The sequence below is a fragment of the Glandiceps talaboti genome, chromosome 18 (assembly GCF_964340395.1).
Source record: "Glandiceps talaboti chromosome 18, keGlaTala1.1, whole genome shotgun sequence".
Lineage (NCBI taxonomy): Eukaryota > Metazoa > Hemichordata > Enteropneusta > Spengelidae > Glandiceps > Glandiceps talaboti.
The window spans coordinates 6,963,188-6,982,808 of NC_135566.1; the positions used below are offsets into that span (position 1 = coordinate 6,963,188).

The following is a 19,621-nucleotide window of genomic DNA, read 5'->3' on the forward strand; positions in this document are numbered from 1 at the left end:
TATCTTTCTAATAATTCGCTATGTGAACAATTCCAGCCTGCCTACAAAAAAAATCACAATACTGAAAGAGCTCTTCTTAAAGTCCATGACGACATCTGCACTTCACTCGATGCTGGCAATAGTGTTCTTCTGGTTCTCCTCGATCTCTCAGCTTCCTTCGGCACCATGACATATTACTATCCAGATTATCTGACATTGGCATCACAGGTATTCCTTTGGAATGGTTCATATCTTACCATAACAGTTAATGGCATACTTTCTGCATCTCAACTTCTTCAGTTAGGTGTTCCACAAGGATCCGTACTAGGTCCTTTGCTTTTCTGTATTTACATCTCTCCGCTTGGTCAGCTAATCCGACAACATAATAACCTGAAATTCAACCTGTATGCAGACGATAACCAACTGTACCTCTCCTTTTCTCTGTCAGACTTATTACCTTCCGTCAAAATTATGGAAACTGCGGTTTGCCACATAAAATTGTGGATGACCGAGAATAAACTGAAGCTTAACAATGCCAAAACAGAAGTGTTATATATATATATATATCAGATCTATATTCAGTCGCCTTCCATGCCCAATTGATAACATCTGTATTGGCTCAAGTACCATTCAACTGACACAATCAGCATGTAATATTGGAGTCATAAATTTGATTGCCACCACTCATATCGGAAACACATATCCACTACATGCCGTTCAATCTATCACCACCTTCGCAAAATTGGCTACATTCGTCATTACCCCCTCCAAATCTACCCGTCAAAAACTGGTTCAAGTAATTCTCTCTTCCAAAAATCGACTATGGAAATGCATTGTTTTATGGTATACCTAATGAACATTTAAAACCACTACAACACGCACAAAACACTGCAGCAAAGATCATCATGCGGGCCAAGAAGTACTTGATCACATAACACCAATTATTATAGAGCTCAACTGGCTACCAGTGCAGGATAGAATCAAATTTAAGCTGTTATTGATCACTGACAAATCTATGAATGGTCTATCGCAAACCTACATAGCTGACCTAATTCACTTGAAGCCAAATCCCAGGACACTCTGATTAACTGCCAAATATTTATTGCACGAACCCAAGTACAAACTGTTGCCGTATGCGTGGGCGGGCATTCTCACGTGCTGCACTCCATCTATGGAATGCACTGCCATTGGAAATACGACAAAAACCAACAGCTAATGCCTTCAAAAAGAACTTAAAGACATATCTATTCTCCAGAGCATTCTAACTGTACAGCGCCTCTGAACTCTATGTACATTGTAGTGGAAACTGGCGCTTTATAAATTGATTGATTGATTGATTGATTGGTTGGTTGGTTGGTTGGTTGGTTGGTTGGCTGGCTGGCTGGCTGGCTGGCTGGCTGGCTGGCTGGCTGGCTGGTTGATTGATTGATTGATTTATCGATAAAGTTAGAAAAATCATTTAAATGTGTACACCCACATTGTTAGAGGTATGCTAACTATTCAGACAGACTTTCGACTACAATCTTCATTTTTAGGGTCCAATAACTATGCCATACACACAAAAAAACCAAAAAGAACAGTAGGGGAAGAACACCATATCTTCTATGAAGGCTTGTTATCATTTGACTTCCGACAACAAAATATGGCTGTCATAGAGGCTGTGATAGTAATGCTTTTCTATGTTGTTGTTTTCAGTGTCGGAAGCGAACATCTGCATAGGATCAACCAGGTAAATAAGTATGACAGGACGAGCACGTGGAAGAGCTCGGGGACGTGGTGAACCAGCACAAGCACGTAGGCCAGGAGAGGCACCAGCTGAACCCTCAGCACATGATCCTGCTCCGGGGAGAGGTCGTTCTCGTGGTGGAATCACCCAGGCTCAACCACCAGCACCTGGAAGAGGTAAACACTTCAGTGCTCTTGTACTGTGTATGTGACCAATGTGACACAGTGTAATATATACTCTGATATACCCAAATTTGTTATGATTTGCACCCTGTCCCTGTACACACGGGTTTTTGAAGAGGTGAAGTTTTTTTTGCATTGGCAGTTTTATGACCAGTTTTGCTGCTAGACATCTCGCGCTTTTCTGCTCACTGTCAAGGCAGACCAGACTTCAGTGGCAGAAAGGTTGGATAATCATTTGTACAACATAACTTCACACACTCCTTGTCAGGCTCGGGAATGACCAACTTAAATATGATTTGATGCAGCGTATTACTGACTGAGAACCGCAGTGACAGTTAGGAAAAATGTGGTAAAAACTGGCATAGATTTCCATACATCATACTGTAGTGTAATTATGGTGGGGAACCCAGATAAAATATCTTGAACATTGGGTATATTTTACCTAGGCCTGTTTACCACCTGTTTACCACTGTGTTCCTTGTACTTGTTACATTATACATAGGTGGTGGTGCTGCTGCTGCTGCTGCTGCTCCTGCTCCTGCTCCTGCTGCTACTAGTGATATGGGAGATGTTTCTTCACAGATGGCAAACCTATCCATTGGAGATCCCACACGTGGAGGAGTTGGTGATGACATCATAGTACCCAAAACCAGATCTGTCCAGGATAAAACAGGTAAAACGTTTAAAGTCATACCGCCACCAAGTGGTCAGCTGTAAGTAAAGAATTTCATATTCATATTCATATTATTTATTTTCACCAGACACAAAGGGAAAATGATACACAACTGAGAAAAAAAGAAAAGAAAAGTGTACCTTGTGAGGGCCATAGAAATAGTTCAAACAGAACTAGTCTAGTCTATGGCCCTGATACTATAAAAATAATAAATTATGTTTATGCGTAACTGTACAAAGAAGAAAACAAAACAAAAACTTACATAGTATATTTATGAGCAAATTAATCACATGAAAGGAATTAATATAGATAAATTATTTGACATTCTTATATATATATATATATATATATATATATATATATATATATATATATATATATATATATATATATATATATATATATATATATATATATATATATATATATATATATAAACTTTGAACTGCTTGTGTGTTATAACATTTATAAATCATTTGATCTTACCAAGCTGATGAAGATTTCTTCATCATTTTTAATAAATAGGAAGTTGTACTCATAATAGATGAAGGGTGGTTGCACTGTTTTATTTACAGCTGTTCGACAATGGTGTTAAATAACATTGTGAATGACGTTACAAAGTAAATAAATTGGTCTTCACACCTCGATTGACGTACTGAGTTGGAGGTTATCATATATAAACACTACAAACCACCGATGTCATTTCCTCGTTGTTTTCCAAGCAAACTTTTCGAAAGTTCATTATCTGACATATTTGTAAATATTCTTACAACAGGTACCATTGGTAGTGAGATATCACTGACTGCTAACTTTTTTAGGCTGAATAAAAGTAAAGATGACGATCTGTACCAGTACAATGTCACCTTCAGTCCAGAGATTGATAGTAAGATACTGCGAATTGGTCTTCTCCATGACTATGATGACATTCTAGGAAAAACGAGAGCTTTTGATGGCATGACACTGATTCTGCCGATAAAACTAGCAGATTTGGTAAAGTGGTCTTATATTTATGTCAAAAGTCCAACTCAATTTAATTGTAGGTTTACCTTCAGGTTGCTATAAACACCTTCAAATACAGTTGATAATTAGAGATCAAAGTACAAATAAGTATCAATCCAACTACAGGGATATGGTATAGCAAACTTTTCAGCACCGATGGACTCGAGTACGGCATAACTTGAGTTCAAATAAAAGGAAAAGTCCAAGTCTGATGAAAACTGTTGCCCTATTTGAATCCCAACATTTCGACTGTGCACATATACTCTTTTTCAAGGACTAAAAAACAGGAAAGTAGGTAAAGTGATGTCATAGAAAAGTCTCCCTAAGAGATACTGTAATTAGCCTGTAATGAGTATACACAACTAACTTACCAGCTGGTTTATTTTATCTTAATACATATCAATACACAGCAGAAATGTGAAGGCTTCTATCTGATTGAGGGTTTGAAATTAAGTTTATTTAAGTTTAAGTTTATTTATTTTCTAAAGCGCCTTTTCTATTTTAAAATATTCAAAAGCGCTGCACATAAAATATAAAATCATAAATAAGGTGAATGCTACAAAAACAAGTATACCGTTAAGACCCTTAAAATGTCAAATGTTAAAAGGATAGTGAATGGTCATTAAAATTATAGACTGAGACTTGTTATAAAAGCCTTAAAAATGTCAAATATTAAAACGAACGTAAATGACCACTAAAATAATATAAATTTTGTACTCTGAGTCAAATAACCAAAATCACAATTCATGATACATTTTAAAGAGGTGTGTTTTAAGTTTTCGTTTAAAAGGTTCAAGTTCTGAAAGGTCTTTGAGTTCATCAGGAATGGAATTTCATAGTCTAGGTCCTGCAATGGCCAGGGCACGATCATTAATCTTGTTATAAGAACGGGGAATTACAAGATTTCTAATGGAGTTTTTGGGTAAATTATAACGAGGCTTATCAGGGCGGACAAACATGTCACGAATATAAACAGGTGCTGCGTTACGTAGAGCTTTAAAAACTGTGAGGATAACTTTAAAATCAACTCTTGCCTTTACAGGAAGCCATTCTGGAGGTAAACCTACAATTTGACATTGTGAACCGATTTGTATTTCTATGAAAAGACTAATGTGCACAAAATGTTATACAGATCCATGGTTCGATCCATATAGATGTATAAATCGTTAACCATTGCTGTTATAGACCTTGGGTCATAACATTTCTTTTTTGGACGTGACACTCTACCAGTTGGTTTATGTGAAATTCGGATATTCAATAAAGATGGAAAGTTTAAAAAGAATTTTATTAATTAAGGGCCAGTAGCCTTGAAAGTTGTAAAGTAATTTTCAACTGAGAGAGAGAGAGAGAGAGAGAGAGAGAGAGAGAGAGAGAGAGAGAGAGAGAGTGTGTGTGTGTGTGTGTGTGTGTGTGTGTGTGAGTGAGTGAGTGAGTGAGTGAGTGAGTGAGTGAGTGAGTGAGTGAGAGCATAATGGAGTCTATAATTTTTTTTACATGTGAGCCATTACATTTATGAATTGTTTGTCTCTCTTTTATACTTTGCTGTTTCTTACAGACAACAGAACTAGTCTCCAAGCGTCGAAGTGACGGTGCTGCTATAAACATAACTATCACCTTGACAAATGAGCTGCCACCCACATCACCAACATGTTTGCATCTGTACAATATAATATTTAAGAAGTGAGTATATAGACATCAGGGACAGTGGTGTGGAGAATTTACACACAATGCACTGCGCTTGATTTTTGATCTTAAACGTGATGTTAGTATCAGTCATAATTTTGTAATTAGGGATATCCTTAATTTTACTTCATTGCAATGTAATTTGTTATCTACATTTTGTAAACAGCAAGAATACTGTTATTTACAGTTGTGTACATTCCGATTCCTATTTCATTCTAATTTTTGGAAATACTCTTGGTCGGTTCTTTACTAGTGCTCTTTTGTACTTTTTAGACTTTAATTTATGGGGGGGGGGGGTTCACTTCAGTGTTAAATTTGAGTGTTTTCTCTTTCTTTCTTCAACAATAACGACAATAAGTAAGGCATCTGGAAATTAACACAGACAATCTAAAACTAGTATTGGAACATGTTGATATAAGCTATCATTGAACATTGATGTTATTACACTCACAGGAGGGGGGGGTGTCTCATTCAACCTGATTCAGTGTATACACACTATCTTGATTACCAGGGTGACTATATCTGATGCACAAACCAAAAGGTCTATCACATCTATCTATCACATTGAACAATAAAAGTTTTAGAGTGCTATCCGCATTAGACAATAGCATGCTTTCCGTAGTAATATCACAGACAAGTTGTCTGTGGTAATATGTAGGAAAACAAGAGTTGTAAAAATGCAGTGTATATCTTCATAACTTCAGCAGGTGTTTAGCTAAGGGTTTTGTTTAAGGCCACAAAACAGAAAGACGAACTCAGGTAGAGCCGATTACGGGATTCTGATCTTGTAAACATTCATATAAATCCTGTACACCCCAGATGAAAATATTGTGTTCACCATTTCTTTCAGAATCCTTCGTCTGATTAAAATGGAACAGATAGGGAGAAACTACTACAATCCTGCACAACAGATTGAAGTACCTGCACACAAGTAAGTTAATTCAATTCCTGCTACACTCTAAAAAGAAAGATAGTTTATTGCCACGTATATACAAGTGATCACTTGCACCGTTGCGTGTGCATACTAGTGGTATATTTGCTCTGCAGGGCAATACAAAAATAGTATTGCATACCTGCATTTAACTGATAGGTAAATAAGGGTGTGATCGTTCGTTGTAAATGAAAGTGCTGTTCATTTTATGGAAATTTGCTGTAATAATAACAATCCCATTCCATGCGAGTTCCAGTGCTGGGTACTCAAGAGTATTAGCACTCGTGCAGGCAATGTTCGTGAAAGTTATGGCTGCGGAGAACTCTGCATGCACTAGTGTAAATATACCACACCCGCACTCGCGGCTGCGGAGAACACTGCATGCACTAGTGTAAATATACCACACCCGCACTCGCGGCTGCGGAGAACTCTGCATGCACTAGTGTAAATATACCACACCTGCACTCGCGTGTCGTGGTGTGCTGTGCTTTAATCATCATTATTGACTTTATATGTATGAAATGGAAAATGTTGATAATTTACTTTTGCTGCAAAAGTTTCATTAATGTATTGTCTGTTGTAGTTCAAAAGTACTATTATACAAAGGTGTGTTATTATCCAGACTTTAATCAAATCAGGACTGTTCAGTCATAACTGGTATATGTGTTAATTCAGCTTATGGTTTACATCATTCTACAAATAACCTAAAATGTTTGTTTTCTAGACTTGAACTGTGGCCAGGCTTTAGCAGCTCTATCTTACAGTATGAGACCAACGTCATGTTATGTGCAGATGTATCTCATAAGGTTCTCAGACAAGATACAGTATTGGAATTACTCTATGCAATGAATGCAGAAAGTTCTCGAGATTTCTATGATCATGCTACCAAGAAATTGGTTGGAGAAATCGTCTTGACAAGGTAACATTGATCATTCCACCAAAATCTACCCATACGTCATGGTATGGCTTTATCCACCAAACACAAACACAAACACAAACACAAACACAAACACAAACACAAACACAAACACAAAGATGGTCGGTACTCTGTGCTCATAATAAGCAACTTGTAAATCTTCATTATGCTGTATACAACACTGTGGATGTGCTTTGTATAGTGAAAAGATGAATATTGTATTTTGTTGTAAAAATGGAAATGTAGAAATGACTAGGGCTGTAGAAAATATCCCTGAACAAAAGAATGAACCTATCCAATTCCTATTGCTTCACCAATAAGATAACACCAATGTAAGAACCTGGGATTGAAATGTAGCCCTTTAATTCCACATTATATGTGTTGTTGTTGTTGTTGTTGTTGTTGTTGTTGTTGTTGTTGTTGTTGTTGTTGTTGTTGTTGTTGAAAATTTCATAGCCATTTGCCAGCCCATCTATTAAAGGACTGTCGAGGATTCTCCACTTCATTTTTGTCAATTCTAAAAAAACTACAGGCGCTCTTATGTATAAAGCAGGTCTCCACATGGCTAAAATCTTGAAAGTGCTGAAGGCATTCTCATGTATATAGCAGGTCTCCACATGGCCAAAATCTTGAAAGTGCTGAAGGCATTCTCATGTATATAGCAAGTCTCCACATGGCCAAAACCTTGAAAGAACTGAAGGCATTCTCATGTATATAGCAGGTCTCCACATGGCCAAAAACTTGAAAGTGCCGAAGGCATTCTCATGTATATAGCAAGTCTCCACATGGCCAAAAACTTGAAAGTGCCGAAGGCATTCTCATGTATATAGCAGGTCTCCACATGGCCAAAACCTTGAAAGTGCCGAAGGCATTCTCATGTATATAGCAAGTCTCCACATGACCAAAACCTTGAAAGTACTGAAGGCATTCTCATGTATATAGCAGGTCTCCACATGGCCAAAAACTTGAAAGTACTGAAGGCATTCTAATGTATATAGCAAGTCTCCACATGGCCAAAACCTTGAAAGTACTGAAGGCATTCTAATGTATATAGCAGGTCTCCACATGGCCAAAAACTTGAAAGTGCTGAAGGCATTCTCATGTATATAGCAGGTCTCCACATGGCCAAAACCTTGAAAGTGCCGAAGGCATTCTCATGTATATAGCAAGTCTCCACATGGCCAAAACCTTGAAAGTGCTGAAGGCATTCTAATGTATATAGCAGGTCTCCACATGGCCAAAAACTTGAAAGTACTGAAGGCATTCTAATGTATATAGCAGGTCTCCACATGGCCAAAACCTTGAAAGCACTGAAGGCATTCTAATGTATATAGCAGGTCTCCACATGGCCAAAACCTTGAAAGTACTGAAGGCATTCTAATGTATATAGCAAGTCTCCACATGGCCAAAACCTTGAAAGTACTGAAGGCATTCTAATGTATATAGCAAGTCTCCACATGGCCAAAACCTTGAAAGTACTGAAGGCATTCTAATGTATATAGCAGGTCTCCACATGGCCAAAAACTTGAAAGTACTGAAGGCATTCTAATGTATATAGCAAGTCTCCACATGGCCAAAACCTTGAAAGTACTGAAGGCATTCTAATGTATATAGCAGGTCTCCACATGGCCAAAACCTTGAAAGTACTGAAGGCATTCTAATGTATATAGCAAGTCTCTATATGTCCACAACCTTGAAAGCACTGAAGGCGTTCCCATGTATATAGCAGGTCTCCATATGTCCACAACCTTGAAATGCATTCTTTTGTATATATCACTCTCAGAATGTAAATATGCTAGGTCATTATTATGGTCAGGTGTACTTCAATATCATTGGCGCTACTTTTTTCAGATACAACAACAGAACCTATCGTATTGATGGTATTGATTGGGATAGTCGCCCACATTTCAAGTTTCAAAAACGTGATGGATCTGAAATGACCTATATGGAATACTATGAAAAGGCCTATGAGAAGAAAATCACTGACCCACATCAGCCACTCCTTGTCAGTTTGCCCAAGAAACAGGTAAGTCAAGATAGTATGCATCAGTGTGCAGTGAAACTGTTCTAGAGACAATCAAGTGGAAATAATAGAGCTTGCATGGTTATGCTTTCAACCAACTGAACCCCCACCCCACCCAATATTTGAGTTGGTGTGACAATTAACCTCTCGTGCAAGAATGCAAAGTCCAGCCATCACCATAAGTACTGGATAGGTATGGGTTTATCCTGCAAACAAGGAACTCCTCAACAGTGCAAAACACCATATAAAACTATAGAACTAATGCAGAGCAACTAACGAAATTTTCAATGATGTAAGAAAATATTCTAGGTACCATTATTTAACTTTTATGAAATTTCCACTTTCTATTAACTGTGCTATGTATGGATATGACAGTGAGGTTGCAATGCCAATGGCCTTTGTTTTGTAGGATGGGAAGCGTGGTGACGTAGGACCCATTCATCTTATTCCTGAGTTTTGTTTTCTGACTGGTCTGACTGATGAGATGCGTAGTGACTTCAACGTAATGAAAGATATTGCCGTCCATACCAGAGTGAGTCCAGAACAACGTCAAACACAACTACTGAAGTTTATTAGAGATATTCATGGTGATGAAGCTGCCTCCAAGGAACTGACAAACTGGGGACTCAAGTTTGACGAGAGACTGCTTCAGTTTATGGGACGTATCCTTCCACCAGAGAAAATCTATCAGAAATCCAAGCAGGTAAGCTTAAAATTATGATACAACCCTAGGGTTCATACACTCCTGGAAAGTTCTAGTAAATCAAAGAACTGGAAACTTCTGGACAAAATTACCAATGTTTATGTTTATGTCAGATAAGTTAGGAGGAAAAGAAGGCGTGTTGACAAATAATACACATTTCACAGGTCACACTCTTGAAAATGACCTAACTTGATCTGATGGAAAACTGATTCAAGAGTCCTGTATGAACCCTGCTAATCAATCTTGCAACAGCCGGCTTGAAAATTAATCCTGCAATGTTCAGAGAAAAATTGCTTTGAAAGCTTATAAACTTTATCAATTTGGTTTGTATAGTACCTGCAATAGAAATTTGCCATCCGTGAACCAAAATGAGCTAAACATATAGTCCTGACAACAGTGAATCCTGATATAATATTTGGCATAACATACACACAGACAATACTGATTCACACATTTTGTCATGCTACCCCACAAAAAGTTTCGTTATTTGTGTTTGATTTGTTGTGTTCTTTGTGCTCAATAATGTGTTGTGAAGATGGTTGTGTAAAATTTTGGTCTCCTATGACAGAGCAACTACGATCCAGCGGAAGCAGACTGGTCCCGTGAGACACGTGGAAATGAACTGATCTCAACTGTTCACTTAGAGAGGTGGATCTTGTTATTCACTAGTAGAGACCAGTCAATTGCCAATGATTTTTACGAGACATTGACACGTGTATGTGGACCTATGGGCATGAACGTAACTAAACCTACCATGTAAGTATATTGATCTCCATCAATCCTCTCTCTCTACCATGGGGTGTATGTTTGTACAGAAATTATAACTACAAGTTGTATAAAACAAGAGCACTATCTTCATCACAGTCAAAAATACTTTTAGAAGCAAATAGAATTTTTTCACTGACATTCACTCAGCATCGTCATGGCAGCTGTCGATCATCACCTGCACCTGTCTCGCCCGTTTTTGACCGAGTTGACTTTTTCAAATAAACCCAATGCCCATGATATATTCAGTCTCGCATCTAATACTGTACAACACACCAAGTTGCACACATTCGAACAGAAAATAATTATTGTGTGGTCATTCTGTTTCATTGGTTCTGCAGAATGAGAGAACCTGCACTGAGTTGATCTTTGATCGTGTCTTCTCAACACACAATTAGGACTTTGCTGAACAGTTCAGCTCTCATGTAGCCATGTCTCAATTCACGGAAATGTTAAGGGAGCCACTCAGGAAAATGTTTTTCACTGTCATTGTCGACCATGTCTACTGATGCCAATTCACAAGCATTCATATCAATATTTGTGACACATTAGGGTTTTGTCATTCTCACATTTGACTCTGAATGACAAAGTTCTTTATGTCACCAACGGTGTCATTTAAAATGTGAATTCTAGACAACATTCACTCATGAATTGTGAATTGTCAAAACAGCATACATAGCATCTTTGAGAGGAATTTCAAGATGGTGACAAAGGTACACTATATGAATAACAACATCTGTGGAAGATTGTTTTACTGAACAATAGTCACAATTTCTTAATGTCCTCAATAGGTGTGAACTGTCTGAAGACCGAACAGAGACGTACCTGAGAACTATCAAAGAACAGATGAATGCCAATACTCAAATGGTATGTTTTACCTTGATTATTTAAATTGATGTATCATTTTAATTATGCAAATCATGGTGCCTCAACACATGTATGAAAAATAGTTTCACATACAGTGACCACACTTCTGTTTGGAAACCTTTGCAAATATCTGGAGTTTTGGGTAGATTTAACCTACTTACTTCCCTTAGCAAAGACATCGCTAATATTTACCTAGTCACAATTTATTTTGACTTGCAGGTGGTGTGTATTATACCCAACAACAGAAAGGATCGCTATGATGCCATCAAACAATTATGTTGCATAGAGTGCCCAGTACCCTGCCAAATGGTGGTATCTCGTACACTGTCCAAGAAACAAATGTTGATGTATGTAGCCACTAAGATTGGCATGCAGTTAAACTGCAAACTTGGTGGAGCGTTGTGGGCTCTGGAAATTCCGGTTAGTAAAATGCATTCATGAAGAAATGTTTGTGGTGAATAGAGTATCGGCGTAATGACCTGTACTTTTTTATGAAGGTTCTTCCAAATTAGAGAGGAAGAAAACAGAGGGGAACTGGGGAGCTTGTTGTTTCTACTCAGTAGAACCCATTATATGTATATGTGTGCCAGTGATGACTAGCTTCGGTGCATGTGCATACTAGTATTATATGTCCACCACACTGTGCAATATGAAAAACATTGTAAACTTGTATGCAAATACATGAGAACATGATTGCATGCTCCTTGTACATACATCGGTCATGAGAACACAAGGTTGTATAATTTTCCATTTTAGCATAACTGCATGAACACTGAAGTAGTTCAGTAGGGCTATAGAGATCATAATATGCATGCATGCGTGTGCGCGCGCGTATGTGTGCGTGTGTGTGTGTGTGTGTGTGTGTGTGTGTGTGTGTGTGTACGACTTAAAATAAAAAACTGCCAAACCGATTGCCATGGTATATTTGTGGGGACATCATTTGTGGTGTGTAGATGAAAAATCATTCAAATGAAGGATGTCGGTGATTGTCAGTTTTCATCAAATTTCGCAGTAAAATGTCAATATTGTCATAATTATTTCGAAATACAATTTCGGTAGTAGTGTAGGTTCTCAGAAAATGCTATGTAAATAAAACTAGATGGTTGGCCACGATTGTGATCGTAACTTCCGTGCAACAGTAAAATAGTATCATTTGGGTATGGATATTTTCGTCAGAATTTCCCTCTTTTGAAAGATGTCTTAGTTTTGTGGTCATGCGTGATAACATCAACGTCTAACATTGAACACTATTTTTTATGACGTTTAACGTGAATATCATGACGTTTAACGTCCCATATCAGAAGTGATATTTCACGTTTATAACGTCATCATGAATGATTGATCTTGGCATAGGTATATGATAATTTTATATAAATCACTGTGCAAAGTCAATATGCCCATCCTGTTATTGCATGTGTCACGGCTTGGTGAAATACACTTCCGGAATACACTACATTCTTTATTTCCACGAGTCGTAGACTTGCTGGCAGTGTTTCGGGCGGGGTTTCAGGATGGTTGTGATCAAAAGTTGTTGAAATGAAGGTGCTCAATCAGTGATTTACAATCTGTGAAAGTATACAGCTGCAGAGACCAAGCACTCTGTGCAATAGTCTAGTTCCTATACAGTATCATTACGTCCATGCACTCACAGTCTAGTCAAAGTCGTCACTCTAGAAGTCCTGAGATGCATGAGATGTAATCTAAAATTCATCCACAGCCACCCAGTCATGCATTTATTAATCAATCACAAAATCCTACCCAATAATAGTCCATCATAAAGTTAGTGTTTATTGGTATATTTGTCAGCTCAGGATGCTACTTATACACTGTTTACGTCACTATAGCAGCTGGGGTTCACCGACTGAATGAACAAGCTTTTGTGCTGATTGAGGGACTTTGACCAGATTGCGGTTTAGAATCCACAGTTGGCATCCAGACTATCTGTGCAACTACTCTGTGACATCACACTTGTCAAACAGATGCATCAAGGGGTTATATTATAATAGTGCCATTGGTTTACAAAGTACTGTAAGATGACAAGATGTCATATAAATACAGTGCAGTTATAAGATTTTATATTTCTTTTCTGATGTTGTAGCTCAAGAATTTGATGGTCGTTGGAATTGATTGTTACCAGGACTCTATCACAAAGGGTCAGTCTGTTGCAGCATTTGTTGCAAGTACTAACCAAACCCTAACAAGGTATCTAAATGTTATTTGAAATTCTGATCTAGTTTGTGTGTGTTTACTAATTCTTGAATCAGACACATTTTTCCACTGAAGCATAGACCCTCCACCCAGGGTGGAGGGTCTTTGACTGAAGGCATGAAATATGTTGATAGCTATAGCCACAATCAAACAAACCATTTTAAAATCATACGGATGATTGCATTCTTAGTGCCACCTGAAAGAAAGAGTACTGAGCTATTTTGCAAACAATCCATTACAGCCTATGTACCTTACAAAGCACATAGGATTAACTTTGTCACACAGCAACCTCTATCCTACCAGGTTCCAAATTTCTATATGTAACTGGGTTGATAGGGGACAAGGCTGGTTGAAGTCTTATCCAATGACTTTCCAAAACCCCAAAGCAAATTGTCTCTCAACCAACCAATTGGCCACTGCAGACTGCAAACAGGAAATTGAAAATACAGCGCCCTCACTCAAATTGGGGGTATCAACACCTCATTGTAGAGTTTCTTAAGAGCTGTGTTCCTTGTATTCTGTAGAAGTGTAAATCAGGGATTTTTTCGCATTGTTCAGACAATTCGAGGAATGCAGCAGTGCTCTATGATTAACCGAGTAACCTATACCATGTATACCCCCAAGGTATACACAGACAGGAAGTAGAGCGCCACCATGGCAAATTTTGGAAAGGCCAATTGAAAATTCCAAACCAGTCACACCAACTATTAAATCATACAGACACCATCATCATAAATGATATCCATACAATGTGAAATGTAAAAGTAGCCAACTGAGCGGACAGTCAGCCAGGTTTTGTTAATCCTTGTTTTCCTGAATTGTAGGCTTGTGTGTGGACAAACAAATATCCCCTAGTAGAAAGGAGATTAATACACGACAGTATTGGCCAGCTGAACCTCTTGTCCAGACTTTGTCATCTCTTGTAGGTAAAATATTAGTCAGGGCCTTGGCTGAACCATGCAGGAATTGCTCTGTGATTCAATGTGAATAGTCTTAGGTGTTCATGTTATACACACAGCTTTGATAGAGCTGTTTTTGCAAGTAAGGTAAAGAACAATTGTCAATTGAAATGTGTGTGTCGTTATTTATAATTACAGATTCTATTCCCGAGTAACATTCCAACACACTGGTCAGGAATTGATTGATGGACTCAAAGTCTGCATGCAAGGTAACAAAACTTAAGGTTAATTACATAAATAGCAGAGATCTTCACAATGAGTTCCAAGGGGGCACTGTACTTCTATTTGCTTGGGTTGCCCCTCTGTGTGTTACCCCTCTATTTTGGTACACACCCCCTTTGTATTTAGCATGAATGTGTTGTGTGAATTCTTGTCAATATTATCGCTGAAGTGAAAAGTTTGTTAGCTGCTCTTTTTTAGACATTTGAGAACCCTAAATAGAACATGAATAAATTTCAATTAATGGTTTATCTCAACAAAAAACTGATGAAACAAGTCTCATGAAATGCTGAACCGTGAATATTTGTGACCTTCCAAAATCTTGCAATTTGCAAAATGACATCTTTTCTATTTTGAAGTTGAATACTGTTGCATGATCACTACAGAATACCGGAAGAAAATTATGTACTTTGTCCCCAAAAAATTACCCATAGCCATTGTTCTAGCTTACTTTATTTCTCAGTTACATGTAAATGCACAAATATTATTGACTTCATATATTAAGTAACAAGTAGATTCTTTGACTTTCATCCAAATTGTTTTCAGCTTCTCTGAAGAAGTACAATGAAGTCAACAAGGTGCTACCAGAGAGGATTCTTATTTACCGTGATAGTGTGGGAGATGGTCAGTTACAAGCTGTAGTAGAACATGAAATACCCCAACTGCTGAAATGTTTTGAAGATATTGGTCCCGGGTACAAGTAAGTGGTCATGCAATCTCTTCAGTATGGTAATTTGTCCTCTTTTTTTAGCTCTCCTCAAGTCCTTCAAAATTTCCTGAATGTGATATGCAGTTGCAAAATCACAAGGGTATTGTTTAAAATTGTCTAAAACATGTCCGCCCCCCCCCCAAAAAAAAAAATATCTAGAGGGTATGGTAGAGGGTGTGAAAATCAGTTGTGCTAGACTTGCTAAGTGTAAACACAGGGTTCTATGAAAATTATTTCAAATTGTAAATGTTTGCTTTTGTTTGAGTTCCACCACTCTTGCTGGCCCTGTACAGATTAAATTGATAGCATAAATAAAGTCTAATGAAAAATGTTGGGAGAAACTACTAATTTGAAATTTCACAAGCAAAGAGAATAAATAAATATATTTGAAACCATCATTGAATGAAATTGTATGCTGAACTGATAATTTTCTGAACAAATTGTCATTGAAAGTGACAGTAACATATTACATACCCAGTTCACAAAGTAGCTATGTTACATCGTATTCTTGTATCTTTCCTTTTCAATTTGTCCCAATGATATGATTCCGACATATGTGTGACAAACTCTTTATTTTATTTTCACCATTTTTTTCACAGTCCTAAAGTAGCAGTCATTGTGGTGAAGAAACAAGTGAATGCCCGTTTCTTCCATAGCCCTGGTCAAAACCTGACCAACCCTCCACCCGGTACGATTATTGATACCAAAGTCACAAGACCAGAGTGGTGAGTAGACTGATAAAGACAACACTGGCGACAATGTAATGTTTTTAGGATTTCTGTAGGGATAGAGTCTTGAAGTTCTCAGTATGACGAACGAACGTGACATAGACGCACATTATCATGACGTAGAACGACCAGAGTATATATTTTATCAATTTATTTCAACTTGCCTCGTGCATGGTAAAATATTTGCTATACCAAATGAAGGGTATTGATTTTCCTGTGGTTCACATTTTAAGTTCTTATATACTTGTATACTACTATCCAGGTATGATTTCTACCTGGTGTCTCAGACTGTACGTCAAGGTACAGTGACACCTACTCACTACAATGTTGTATACGACACCTCAGGACTGAGACCTGACCATATCCAGAGATTGACCTACACGATGACTCACCTCTACTATAACTGGCCTGTAAGTATGATGACCTGCCAGAAAATTATTTATAATAGTAATAATATACATTTATTCCCAAAAATATTATGTTAACATTACAGGATTAGACATAATTCATCGAGACCAACCCCTGTAATCACATGTTTTTCAAATATAGACAAAATACAAAATCTAGGTTGTTTGAAACTGTTCCAGATTTCATTTACTCTGTATGACAAGTATAAGCTCAGTACAACATCTGTAGGAATTGCAGTGGGGTGGGTGGGGTGGGGGTGGGGGTCAAAGCATAGTACAACAACAGTAAGAATTGCAGTGGGGTAGGTCAAAACTAAGCAATTTGTCTGAATCTGTGGGGCAGCATATTTGCATCGATCACCACACTATGTACAGTACTTCTGGTTAACAGTAGTTGACAGAATAATTCAAGTTATGTCATAATTTTGAGTACGAAAAAAAAACAAAGGGGGTTAAAACTGATTCCCATACCACATTTTCAAGGGAAACCCTGATATAATTTAGGGTATATTTTAGGCACTATTTTGCCGTGAACAAAAGCAACAGGCTCCAAATGTTATTACTTAACGATTTCTATCTGTTTTGCTTCCACAGTGCACCATCCGAGTTCCAGCTCCATGCCAATATGCTCACAAACTGGCTTTCTTGGTTGGACAGAGTCTGCACAAAGAACCAGATCTGTCTCTGTCTGATCGCCTGTTCTTCTTGTAAACATCACAAAAACAAAGAATTGAGATGTTCTGAAACTACCTGGAAAGTATTACTAAACTAAAGTTGTTACATGTTTTACTGGGAAGACTTTTGTAGTCTGTATTGCCAGGATGGTCTGTGTCCATAAACTTTTTACAATATTCAGGGATTTATTACGCTTTCTAGTTTGGTGTTGAGAAGATATATGAAAGACTGAAAGACAGTTTAAGTGTTAAAACGATACAAGTACACCGTACTTGAAAGTAAATCATGATATGATGTTTTAGAGGAGATAATTCATCAAAAGTCAGAGATTTAATTTTCTTGTGTTGATATTTTGGCTAAATTGCAGATATATTTTCTCAGGGTGTCTGCAGAAGTATTTTTAGTAGTGGTAGTAGTAGTAGTTACTTTAACCTGCAGAGAACTGATCATTTGCAATTGGTTTATTTAATCACAGTTTTGGGGTGGGTTTTTTTGGCACTATCATTGCAAAGACAGGGCAAACTGTGCAAAATGCTGTCTTCTGATTCATAACATATGGAAATCTTATAAATAAAAGATCTCGGATGAGAAAGTCTCACCACAGTCATTGAGTTTATGCCAAAAGACAAGTGTCCTGTATGAGTCAACAACAGAAATACATTACACTTGAACAGTGACTAGGAAATACTGCATCTACAAAATGCAATGAAATTCACCCAAAATTATAAGAAATGAGAGAGAGAGAGAGAGAGAGAGAGAGAGAGAGAGAGAGAGAGAGAGAGAGAGAGAGAGAGAGAGAGAGAGAGAGAGAGAGAGAGAGAGAGGACAGGGGCAGATAGGAGGGAGAGAGACAGATAGATAGAGACACAGACAGACAGACAGAGACAATTTTTTAATTTACTCGGTATTAAAACGACCGCTCCTGAGGTTTAATTTATTTCAAATCTTGAGCAAAATATTTTGGGGCCCCTGTCAGACCACGAGAATTTTCATGCCCCCCCCCCCCCTTGAACCCTCCATTTTTCATGCCCATCTCCCTTCCGTAAATTCTGACTCCAGCCTAATAACGTCATTAATTTATATTGTGAGCATCCTTGAATAAAATATTAGCTCACAAGTGACTGTGACTCAGACCAGGCAGTAGTGCTATAGTGGTCTGACATTAGTAACATGCTCTGAGTTCCAATAATGATGAATATTTGTCATTCTACTTGTTGCCACCGTAAGTGACAGATGTATGAGTTCCGAGTATCCCGATTGAAATATTACTGTTAGATTTACCATTTATTTCTTGAACTTATAAATGCATCAACATGAATAAATGAAAAAAATACTTCCATAATAATCAAAAACTTTTAATAATGCAACTATTGATAAGTAATTCCCAAAATATTAACAAACAACTTGGAAACACAAACACTATCCCCAAAAGTGATGGTATGTAAGACCTTTGTGTGTACATATATCCCAAGTGTGAGATAATGAATTTATTTAAGTACACTGTACAGGTCATTACTTATGTAACAAAACGCATATGTACCCTGTTACATGGCTCATCTTTGTGCAAGATTTGCATATTGTACTGTGTGATGGATGTTAGCATACAGATCCTGATCTTTGTGCAAGGTTTGCATATTGTACTGTGTGATGGATGTTAACATACAGATCCTGATCTTTGAGCAAGATTTGCATATTGTACTTTGTGATGGATGTTAACATACAGATCCTGATCTTTGAGCAAGATTTGCATATTGTACTGTGTGATGGATGTTAACATACAGATCCTGATCTTTGAGCAAGATTTGCATATTGTACTGTGTGATGGATGTTAACATACAGATCCTGATCTTTGTGCAAGATTTGCATATTGTACTTTGTGATGGATGTTAACATACAGATCCTGATCTTTGTGCAAGGTTTGCATATTGTACTGTGATGTTTGTTAACATACAGATCCTCATCTTTGTGCAAGGTTTGCATATTGTACTGTGTGATGGATGTTAACATACAGATCCTGATCTTTGTGCAAGATTTGCATATTGTACTGTGTGATGGATGTTAGCATAAGGATCTTGATCTTTGTGCAAGATTTGCATATTGTACTGTGTGATGTTTGTTACCATACAGATCCTAATCTTTGTGCAAGATTTGCATATTGTACTGTGTGATGGATGTTAGCATAAGGATCCTGATCTTTGTGCAAGGTTTGCATATTGTACTGTGTGATGGATGTTAGCACATAGATCCTGATCAATTATGTTCAGTCACA

The 19,621-nt window shown here is 37.5% G+C and overlaps 1 protein-coding gene across 1 annotated transcript; it reads left to right on the forward strand.

Moving 5' to 3' along the window:
* The first annotated feature begins 1,718 nt into the window (after positions 1-1,718).
* On the forward strand, positions 1,719-17,388 carry LOC144449316 (piwi-like protein 1). The gene is made up of 17 exons (XM_078139834.1): positions 1,719-1,881; positions 2,390-2,560; positions 3,336-3,550; positions 5,115-5,239; positions 6,093-6,173; positions 6,898-7,092; positions 8,941-9,115; positions 9,522-9,815; positions 10,384-10,571; positions 11,372-11,447; positions 11,667-11,867; positions 13,546-13,649; positions 14,753-14,823; positions 15,380-15,533; positions 16,142-16,267; positions 16,533-16,680; positions 17,272-17,388. Exons 1-17 carry the CDS (start codon positions 1,719-1,721, stop codon positions 17,386-17,388), a joined length of 2,604 nt encoding a protein of 867 aa, XP_077995960.1.
* The last annotated feature ends 2,233 nt before the right edge of the window (positions 17,389-19,621 follow it).